We start from the raw sequence: 12,090 nt of genomic DNA on the forward strand, positions 1-12,090 counted from the left end.
AACTGATTACTGGCTAGTACATCCACTTTATGGAGGAAGCTTCAAACTGATTACTGGCTAGTACATCCACTGTATGGAGGAAGCTTCAAACTGATTACTGGCTAGTACATCCACTTTATGGAGGAAGCTTCAAACTGATTACTGGCTAGTACATCCACTGTATGGAGGAAGCTCCAAACTGATTACTGGCTAGTACATCCACTGTATGGAGAAAGCTTCAAACTGATTACTGGCTAGTACATCCACTGTATGGAGAAAGCTTCAAACTGATTACTGGCTAGTACATCCACTGTATGGAGAAAGCTTCAAACTGATTACTGGCTAGTACATCCACTGTATAGAGGAAACTTCAAACTGATTACAGGCTAGTACATCCACTGTATGGAGGAAGCTTCAAACTGATTACTGGCTAGTACACCTACTGTATAGAGAAAGCTCCAAACTGATTACAGGCTAGTACATCCACTGTATAGAGGAAGCTTCAAACTGTTTACAGGCTAGTACATCCACTGTATAGAGGAAGCTGTATACTGATTGCATGATCACAACAGTACCTTACAATAATCTAGTTCCAGGGGTGTTTTGAAACATAAAACATCCAGGATGTTAACTAGAACCCTGATATGAATTCAGTTGAACTGCTGTGGGACCTTTTTAATGCCATATATGGGTCAGACCCCCAAAGTCTTGCACATTACAGCTACTTTATATGTGAGTGATGGTGTGTTACAACGTTATTAATAGCTAGCATTACTAACAAAGTTCAGGCATTTTTATGGTCAAAGGTCGTTCATTCCAAATGAAAATGGACCAGAATGGTAAAACAGGCCTTCCTTTTCAAGTTGTGATTTCCCAGTACTTAGAACAATCTAGTATTGGCTGGTCATGCATGTAGTTTTTTCATGAAAATTGATATCACACTATTCTTTTTTTTATAATATAAGACAGCTAAGGCAAGTTCAATGCATTGTAGGCAATGTTGGATGATTAATTCAATTTTCAAAAGATAATTTATCTCTCTAGTGACAAAAACAAAGAAATGAAAGTAAAACTAAAGAAACATCTGTATTCTTGTTAAAAGTGTTTATTGGTGTGATGCTAGTTTTTGTTTTTAGTTCTTGATCCTCAATATTTTCAGCTACTGCTTTTCATAATAACTGAAAAATAACTTAGTTGTAGAAAGTGAAAGTGTACATTCCTATTGGACTCTATAAACTTGATTACATATATTTCCACTAAATATAAAATGTGACTTAAACAGCAAAATATAGTATTTTAAATCTATGTTTAATGGGATTTTTCAACTCCCTCCCTTCAATTATTAAAAAAAATATATATATATATACAAATTAAAATGTTTTTGTAAAAGAGTATTAGTGTACAAGTGGTTTATCATTACAATTTGTAGTATGTTCATAATTTTGAAAATTTAAACTGTTTGACGAACTCACTTCTTTTATGCATTTTATAGTTTATGTTAACACTATCACCATTCTTGGTAAAACAGTTACTCCGTTATTTTTATAGTTATATTTTAACCAGTGTTTAAGTTTAACTGTTATCGATTAATAAGAATTCAATATTCTTTGACAGATAAGTTTGTGTGTTTTCCTTAAAATTTTAATATGAGAAAAACATTCCAAAGACAGGCTGGGAATACAAATTTTATTTTTTTACTGTATCAGATATATTTCAAAGGTAAGGAGGTGCTCACAAAAGTCCACTTGTTTCATTGTGGTTTTAAAATTAGACATATATCAAATTACAGTTTTTAAAAAGCAATTCAAAAGTTTAGAAATGAAGTTATACTTTTTTTCATTGTGTTTATTTAAAGTTTTATGTACATATATTTGCAATGATGTAACTAATTTTTTTAGAAACCAGAATAAATTAATTTTATGTTGTTGATCTGTTCTATTAATTTTTTTTTTTAACTTAACAAAGCAAAAATTAGCATTTTTGTTTACAAATTTCATATCTCTGCTGTGTGGAATGTATGTTGTTGTCATTTAGAATAGTAAAAATAAACATGCAAATTAAACCAGGAAGTGCATTTCTTCTAGGTTTATCTTTTAATTTAATATAATGTTTTGGTTGAAGGTGGAAAGAGAGGTGAGAATGAAGTGTAGTTAAGGATGTGTGAGCCTTATATAAACATAACTATTAAACGGTACTATAACCTAGTCATATCAGGAGAGTTTTATGTCTTTTTGTATAATTTAGTCTTTACTTATGCTCTTGTTAACACTTTAGTCATTAAAGCATATCCAGTAGTAAAAATAGTACATTAATTTGTATACTGCTCTTATTGTTTCTAATTAATATATTACACTTGAAGATATCATACAAATGAGATTATGGTTAAATGTCTTTGAGAACCTTTTTATCATGTGAGTGTTTTAATGGTAACTGAAAATATCTTATTATGGTGAAGTTTGGAGTATAAAAGAGAGTTAGTTGTAATCTGTCCATTCATTAATATGAAGAGAGTTGGTATATATTTAAAATTAGTATTTGATTCCAAAACTCATAAGTAAGTTTTTGAAATTTGAAAGGATTTTGTAAACTAAACAAATACATTTGGATGTTTTCCAAACGTCAGCTTGTTGGAAGTAAGCAACACATCAGAGCCCTCTTGGTTGATAGAACTCTATTACAACATGAGGTAAGAAGATTTATTCAGTAAAGAACAAATGTACTTTACATGAAAAGTTTTTGAAAGTATTTTTATATTTTTTAAAACAGCTATGTTGAGTTACCCGAATTCCATTTCTGTATCTTGAAGTGTTAGCTCTAATATATTCAATAGATTATAAAAAGTTAGAAATAGATTATTAAAAAATATTCTTTTATAATTCCAAGCATAATAAACTTTTTTATTGTTTTCTTGCAGGTAGATAGTTTTTAAGAATATAACTAACAAAGCATATTTCGGTTTTATTGTTATATTAATTGTGAATTATAGAAAATTAATTTTTTTCAACCATGAGCTATAGTTATACATTATCTGGTCAAGTCATTGCATTTAATGATCCTTTGAGGATATCGTTTTAACAATTAAACAGTATGTGTTTTCTGTATTGTTACTCCTGTAAATTGAAATAATTTATTTAAATTAAAATGAGAATATATATTAATTTTTTATCAAATATGATATGCAAGTTATTTTAGAATAATACTTGCTCTTGAAATAAAGTTTAATGAAAAAAAGACTGAATACTGAGTGTAGCAATTAATTTAAACTTACATAAATGTGAAATTAAAAGATAAACCATTTTCAGGTGCGTGTGTTGGAACTTCAACGAATGCCTTTTTCAACCATACACAAGGAGCTGATGAATGATCTACTTCGTTTAGCTACAAGCCATTATAGTGAAGTATGAGACTTTTTGTAAAATTTGGTTATTTTAAATTGCTAAAGGAGTTGGACCTGAAAAATATAAAAAAATGTACAGTTCTTGTTATAATCAAATAATGTGCCATCTTCTCCGTATTTTTGTATAGGAAGAATATCACCCGTGAATCAAACGAAAGGTGACCTGGCATGGCCAGGTGGTTAGGAATGCTTGACTCGCAATCTGAGGGTCGCGTGTTCAAATCCCCATCACACCAAATGTGAACCAAAATTGAAATGTTTTTTAAAATGAATATATTTTACACTTAGTGATTAACAGCATATGCAACTTTAGCTGTACTCAAACATTTGGTACTATGAGAGCCAGTGTTACATTTTAATAGGACTTTATACAGGATATTAACAAAATAATAATGTAAAATACCATTTTTTATTTTCTTTCAAATGTGCAGTATAAGAATATATATTCATAAATACACCTTTAGTCTCAATCAAGATAGAAATATGCATTACCTCCTCATCTAAAGTTAATTGATCAGATGTGAGCTTAACTTTTCATTTTGGAAGTTGGTTCTTAAACTTATTCATTTGCAAAAGCAGTTGTGAACTCAGTTCTATGTTCTCAGACTTGATTTTTATTTGCCTAAATTTATAATACTTATTGGCCAAGTTCCACATTCCAAGTGGATGGACCATAACAAAGGTTGTGTCTTGCATGTATATCACATGTGTTTGAAATTAACTTTGTAGTGAAAAGAGAACACTATAATTTGATTGTACACTGCCAAGCAGAAAAATATTCGTGTACATTCAGGATTTTATACAAGCCAATCTTACCACCAATAAACATATATTATTATTTTCTGAAGTATCATAAATTTATATCGCATACTGAGGTAGAGTATTCAGAAGTTTTAGCTACTGTAATTCATTTGTACAAGACACATTGATGCTGTTTTTTCTCAGCTATTCAGTTTAATTTTACTCTAATTTTTTTCCTAAGTAAAAAAAAACCTTTCCTTTTCACTATTTCCTTTTCATTATTTTTACCAAAAAATGAAGTTTGTAATCTTGAAAAAGCAGTCATTTGTATTAGAAGTTGTCAAATAATGAGAGAGATATTATAGGTTGTTGTTGATTCCCAAATAATAACACATTAATTTTTTATAATATTGTTTGGTTATATAATACTTAATAACTTCATCATTGTTAAAATACAATGCATAATCATGATTATTCTTATCAAGTAGACATCTTTATTCCTTGTCTTAATACATTCACTTATATAAGGCCAGCACAATCTATATAACTGTGTAAATATTTTGTGAAGGTGTAACTACTCAAGTAGAAATTATCAATGCTTTTTTTTTATTATTATTATAGCACTGAACTTGTTTTCATTAATTCATATGCAGTGAGTAATTCTAATAACTTTCTAGATTTTTAGTTAATGTTAATAATACCCACAATATTGCTATTTATTACCAATAATAAAGCCCACAATATGATTATTTATTACTGTTAATAAAGCTTACAATATGAGTATTTATTACTGTTAATAAAGCTTACAATATGAGTATTTATTACTGTTAATAAAGCTCACAATATGATTATTTATTACTGTTAATAAAGCTCACAATATGATTATTTATTACTGTTAATAAAGCTCACAATATGAGTATTTATTACTGTTAATAAAGCTCACAATATGATTATTTATTACTGTTAATAAAGCTCACAATATGAGTATTTATTACTGTTAATAAAGTTTACAATATGAGTATTTATTACTGTTCATAATGCCCACAGTATGAGTATTTATTACTGTTAATAACGCTCACAATATGAGTATTTATTACTGTTAATAAAGCTCACAATATGAGTATTTATTACTGTTAATAAAGCTCACAATATGAGTATTTATTACTGTTCATAATGCCCACAGTATGCTTGTTTGTTACTGTTTATAAGACCCGCTCATATACTATTGTACAGTCGCATCTGCCAGGCTAGTGAATTGATCTTAGTCTAGAGATACAATACTACTTTTCATTGAAATGCTAATACTAATTAATATGAGCTAGCTTGTTATATGTATGTCTGTGTGTTTATATGAATTGTTTAGTGCTATAATTAAGCAGAATTATAAGTAACTGTCAAATATACTGAGTGTATGCCTTATTTATTTCATTGTACATTTCAATTCATACTGAAATATGAACCTAGATCTATATAGTGAATTACTTTAGTAGAATAAGATTTACTAAACCTAAATTTTGAATAACTATTTTGCGTTAAACTTAGATTAATAATGTAAAGGTATTAAACAAACACAATTAGGCAGTAATATTTTGTACATTGACAAAAATGTTCACAAGTATCTTAAATCTAATGTTAATCATTTTATAAAATGCTCTCACAATAATTCATAAATTTGTAACAACATATGAACTGTCAAACAAGTAGTGGCCTTAATCTGTTATTATTAGTAATGAATGGAAGACATCTGAATTTACCTGTGTGTATTTCATGATATTAAACAGGTAAGAATTAAAGCCCAGAGTACACTACAGGCCTGCTTTAGGTTATTTCCACTCTCCTACAAGATCTTCCTTCCTGATATTTTGAATCTTCTCACAGTGGATACTGTTGTTTCGCATGAGAAGTTTAAAGTAAGTAGTTTTTTAGTATTTATTAACATATTCCTTGCAAGTTTAGAGCACTGCTAAAATTTGCAATCAGTCAATTGGTTGCACATTGTTTTCATATTAATTATAGAATCTGACAAGTTCATGCTAAAAACAAAGCAGTACTAAAGGTTTATAATAATATAAGTAACATTTAGTTTATTAAATATATAAAATAAAAAACACAAATAAAGCTTTATTTGTTGTTTTGATAGCTCATGAAAGCTCCATTTCTACTTTTTTAAACAGATTTTTTAAATTTACTTGCAATTTAGATGTATAGATGAAGTGTTATCTTATGTTTACTACATGTTTTTGAGTAAAATGATACATTTAATATATTCAAAGGCCCACAGATAAAGAAATACACATATATTATTTTTCCAGATGGAATGCTACGATTGTTTTGGCAACTTACATTTTTCTGTCCTTCTGTAAAATAAGCTTATAATTTAGTTATAGTTTTATAAATGAACAAACCTAATTATAAGGTTTTGAGAACTAAGAATGTTTCATGTTGTTAAATAGGCAAGTGCCAGTGTGTTCCACTTATTTAGTTTAAAGTAATAATACATATTTATTTTAAGTACTTGTGTTATTCTCTATCAGCTATAAGTAAGTAATAGTATTATATCTATCATAGTATTATATCTAAATTAAATATACTTAAATACTTTATTCCACCTCTTGTATGTTTTATTGAAGGCATATTTAATAACAGATAATTTTTAACTTATTTGTTGAAAAAATACCTAGTAGAATGTATATATATTAATGTATAATAACACGTAACTTAAGCTTATTTAAGTGATGTACAGTTTTGTTTTTTAACATGGTAAATAGTACTTTTATTTTTGTAAACTTTAGGCATTTTAGTCAGTGTGAAGCATTTATATATATCACATGTTATGAGAGTTGAATAAAAGACACAAGATTACAAATTTATTGTTTTACTCTGTTTTATTTAATTGTTGTAAATGCTTAGTACTGGATATATTTTATACATAACTGTTGTCTGGTTGTTATAGTTAAATCATAATTCAACAACTAATGTATCTCAATACTTCTGTGAGTTGCTTAATTTTTTTATGAAACTATGTCCATTTCAACTTAAATTTTCTTCTCTTTCTTACATTTTAGGGTTCCTTGTTCATTCTTCTGGGCCAGAAACAAAAATCTCCTTTAATTCTACATGATTGGGATGTCCTGAAGAAAACCTGGCCTGCCATTATTAAGGCACAACATTCGGAGAAGCCATCTATAATTAATTTGCTAAACCAGATCTCGGAAAACATACAGAAGTACATGAACACACCTCAGTTACAGTTAAAGGTGTGTTTAACAGTTTAGTATTCATTGGCGTGTAAACTTGCAATTAAATGTTTAATATGAAACCAAAAAATAATACCTTCCTTACTAGAATTCTACTTTGACAGAAATTAAAATGTGGGGTAACATGTAAACAATATGTTCAGAAGAAGAATCTAGTAATGAAAGGATTAAACATCTAGGGATACTTTAACAGTAATCCTGAACTTGCAAAAAGTTTAAACATGGTTTTTAGTTGTGTTGTTATTGATGCTATTGTCTGAAAATGTATTAGGTTTTTTTCCAGTTGCTTCTGAAACATAAAACATCCAAAAGTTAATGTTACTGTCTAGCATGTGATGATATTTGAACACAGATGTTCTGAGTAAGTTTAGAAATTGCCAACTTCGCTGAAGATAAGTGTAATTTATCTATATTGAAAAAATTTAAGTGATGTTCCTTCACATATATGGTTGTTTGATGACTCCATTCTTCTTCCTGTAGAACCCCCCCAGTTGCTCAGCAGCAAGTCTGAGGGTTTATAACACTAAAAATTGAGTTTGGATACCTTCGAAGGATAAAGACAGATAGACCATTGTATAACTTTATGTTTAACAACAAGCAAACAAACCTTCCTGTATTTACTATTACAGCAACATGAAAATTAATCCCATATTATTTGCAGCAACTTTTTTTACATAGTTTAACTCTTTTCTTACGATGACCCTTTTCTGCAAATGTCACAAGATTTTTTACTTAGGTACATTTTAAAATTTAATTAAGCTATTTTATGATCAATTTTTATCAATCAAATCAGCATTAAAATTTATATTATAGTTCAAAGTTTTCTATTATCTAAGTTTAATTCCTTTATTTCAAAAGAAACCTTAAAGAAAAATTCTTAAAGTTTTGTTTTATTCACGTGTGTTCCACAAGTTCAGAAAATGTTAAATTTGTAGTTTGAACAGTTCTTGACTCACGCTAACCTTCCATATATAGAACGAATCTAGCTTAATGGCTCTGTTTACACATTTTTCTTTGAAGTTCCATAGGGCACGTTTGTAGAAAGGAGAAATAAATTCCTCTGAAATCTTGACAGATGCCACGCCCACTTTGTACGGTTACAGTTATGATTTCTCAGACAATTATACTTAGTTGAGCTAAGTGTTTATAACCAATGGAAAGATTGCTTTTTGAAGTACGTTCTGATAACTGTTATTTTAGAATTGGTGCAAAGAATTATATAGAGAGCTTGTCAAACTACTCTTAACATTGTTGCTGCTTTGTCCCTACCACTTTATCATTATTTCTCACCTTGAAATACATTAATTAGATAGACATTTGCATTATATGTAGGTTTTAGGTTTATATTTTACTTAATTATTTGTTATTTTTGTTTTAAAAGATGCTTATTTGATAGGTTTAATAATTTTTTTTATATAAGCCAATGTCTGCTCGATTCACATGGGATAGTGTAATATATAAATGCCACCACATTCTGCCAAGAGCTAAAGCTTCTCTGTCCACTATACGGTAATATTGGCCGAGGACACCCATTTACGTGGTTACAATAAGCAACAGCACTAAAGGACAGGAAAGGATAATAAACTATCAAAATAAATTATTTGTGAAAATGTAAAGATGTGCGAAAAAATATATTTTAAGATTATTTCACAAAATGTTAAAAGGTGTGTACCTTTTTGCTGTGTCTTAATCTTAAACGTTTCATCGTAATGTACTATAGACTATAAAGTACAAGTTGATGAGAATAGCTACACAGAGAAAGTGAAAAAATATATATATATAATCATTTAACTTAAGTTAAAAAGAACCTTTGACATTCACTTTGGAGGTTCTAGGGATTATGCAAATAAAACTTGAAACCTATAAGTTAGAAAAAGTATTTTTTTTATACTCATTGTTTTGTTGGTTACGTGAGAGGCTACTTGGGTACACTCCCGTAAACTTAGAGTTAATTGGTCGTTTTTTGAAAAGTAATGATATCAACCTAACAGATCTTTGAAACTGTTCAGTTTTTAATCGAAGAACAGTGAAATAATTAATCTTTTTCTATTAAACTCGGTGTTAGAAATGTGCTTTTTATTATTGTGTCTTTCAACCATTGTTTCAGCAGCAAACCATTTATTGTGAAGTGACAGAAAACATACTACTGTTATATGCCTCTAGTTTGGTACATCTAATGGACTGGCTTTCTAATTTTAAAATCAATGCTCAAAAGTAATTTTTTTGTCTGTTTTATAAAAAGAAAGTGATAATAAGTGTAAAAAATGATAAGTTGGTACTTTTATAAAAAGTTGTTCAAGCTCAACTGGACCAAGGAGGTGACTTCACTGCTTTAGAGTAGAAAGAAAATAAATAAGTCAAGTTTATAGCCTTATTGGTCCAAGGTCAGAATTAGGTGTTGTGCTAAAATTAGGGCTGATTCAACACTGAATCTAAAAATAATGGCTGTATTTATTTGACTAAAACTCAAAGCTTAAAATACACTATCTACTAATGTAGATATAAAACAGTGTGTTGGTCAACAGAAAGTGTTGTTACAGATAGTCAACATCGTATGGTAGTGGTCATGCCTTATACTGATTCCTTTATAAAACAGTGTGTTGGTCAACAGAAAGTGTTGTTAGTATAGTCAACACCTTATGGTAGTGGTCATGCCTTATACTGAGTCCTTTATAAAACAGTGTGTTGGTCCACAGCAAGTGTTTTGTGGACAATAACACAATGTTGTTCCAGGAAGATGTAGTACCGTGTCACACTGCTAGAAACACACAAAAGTGGCAGGAAGAAAATGGTATCCAGAAGTTGCCCTGGCCGAGCCAATCTCCTGACATGAACCCCATCAAAAACTTCTGGGCCATACTCGACCGGCAAGTCAAGAAACAACCAAAAAAACCAACTTCGAAGAGCGATCTACTCCAAGTTTTGAAGCAAGAGTGGGCGAAAATCCCACAATTTAAAATTGACGAGATGATTCTCACGGTGTGCCAAAGGATCAACGAACTCCACGAAGCGAAAGGAAGATCTACTAGATATTAAGTAAATTATAAATATATCAATTCATGTGAATATGACTGAAAAGTTTCATTTATTCAGAAAAGGTGGTGTCTGTTTACTTGTGACCACGCTGTGTAGATATACAGTATGGTGTAACCATTTTTTTTTTTCAAAACATGATTATTTGCTTTAGAAATGGAGTAACATTAAATAGCACATATATGGATGTAGTTATTAAAAAGAAACTTTCAAACCAGGAGTTAAAAAATGTTGACTTCTGTATTAAACCAGCCAATAGTACATTATATTCTCAACTTGTAAAATATTTAAATTTTAGAGGTTCCCAAAAATTCTGCATAATATTCAGAACTCTGCAAAAAAATTAACTAAAATTTGTTCTTTGTTTGCTACATCTTTTTTTTTTTGTTTTAATTACTATTGAAGCTTAAAATTTATGTATAATTTAAGATTTTTTTAAACTTTGTTTTAAAGCAACTACAATAATTATTTTAACTGTACTATTGGATCCTTGAGAAGGTTGCATGCTGCCTTATAAAACTCTCTTTCCAAAATTCATCTGGGTAAATCATAGATGTCTACATGACTACCTTTATTAATTTTTTTATGAAGCAATCTTTCTAAAATCCACCTGGGTAAAGCATGGATTTTTAAAATGTTCTGAAAGAGTTGACCGTGATATTGTTCTACTTCTAAGATAAAATTTTTATTTAGTGAAAGAAGAATCAAGTATTAAAGTATTTATGTTAACTGGCTAAACGGAATGTATCTTGGTTCAAGGACTCTAATGTGTGTGATGTGATGCTATTTTCCTTGTGATAATAATTAATTGTTGGTGTTTTCTCTAACTAATGAGTATCTGTTTGCTGGATTTGGAGCATAATCATGTGTAATATGAATGTATATTATTTTTGAGAACAGTTAACTCTTTCAGCGTGGGCTTGGTCCCTGGGACCGACCTTGTAACCATTTTGTGCTTGCTATAACTTTTAAATTAGTAAGCGAATGTTAATGAAATTTCGCAAATTATCGGTAAACATTACAGTGCTTTCATTCACAAAATATCAATTTTTTTATTAAGTCTTGAGGTTTGTAAAGCAATGTTTTTCTCGTGTCTTTTTTTTCTTTCTTTTCACATGTTGCCTATCCAACATGCAAAGTACATTTTAAGACTAAAAATACTTTTATGCATCACAAAATTTTCAAATTTCACAAGCAAAATCTTTATAATGTCCAGATAGTTATCAAACATTTCTTAAGAAAAAACTTTTTATTTCATCTGTTATTTTCACTAATAAATCTCTGTACGGGTTTGGTAGATTTGACCGATCTCATAACCACCATAAAAATTAGGAAATAAATATAAATTATGCCTCTTTCATTCTAGAATGACAACAGGTTATAACACAAAAACATAAATGTTTAGACTAAATAGCATAAATCTCATAACATTATACATTTATATATATTTTTTTATTATTATTATATTGACCTTTCAGCCATGTCTGGCTAAAAATACAGAGGTTACAATGAAACAGCACATGTGTACTCATGTTACCATATCCAATAACATAAAACTGACTTTTGGTCTTTACAAAGTAAACTGTCTTGGCTGTGTTTTAGTAGACTAGTACTTTGTAAAATACAGTCAAATTTCAATTCTTATATGTTATATATGTATATAGGTTATTGCTATTTTGAAAC

The 12,090-nt window shown here is 29.2% G+C and overlaps 1 protein-coding gene across 1 annotated transcript in view; it reads left to right on the plus strand.

The window, feature by feature from the left end:
* Window positions 1-12,090, plus strand: part of LOC106461174 (proteasome activator complex subunit 4-like) — a 119,936-nt gene that overhangs the window by 70,561 nt on the left and 37,285 nt on the right. The window contains exons 23-26 of the mRNA XM_022388036.1: window positions 2,603-2,665; window positions 3,282-3,377; window positions 5,899-6,027; window positions 7,183-7,374. Of these exons, the coding sequence (XP_022243744.1) occupies window positions 2,603-2,665; window positions 3,282-3,377; window positions 5,899-6,027; window positions 7,183-7,374 (480 nt within the window). The remainder of the gene's footprint in view (window positions 1-2,602; window positions 2,666-3,281; window positions 3,378-5,898; window positions 6,028-7,182; window positions 7,375-12,090) is intronic.

The sequence above is a fragment of the Limulus polyphemus genome, unplaced genomic scaffold, assembly GCF_000517525.1.
Source record: "Limulus polyphemus unplaced genomic scaffold, Limulus_polyphemus-2.1.2 Scaffold909, whole genome shotgun sequence".
Classification (NCBI taxonomy): Eukaryota; Metazoa; Arthropoda; class Merostomata; order Xiphosura; family Limulidae; genus Limulus; species Limulus polyphemus.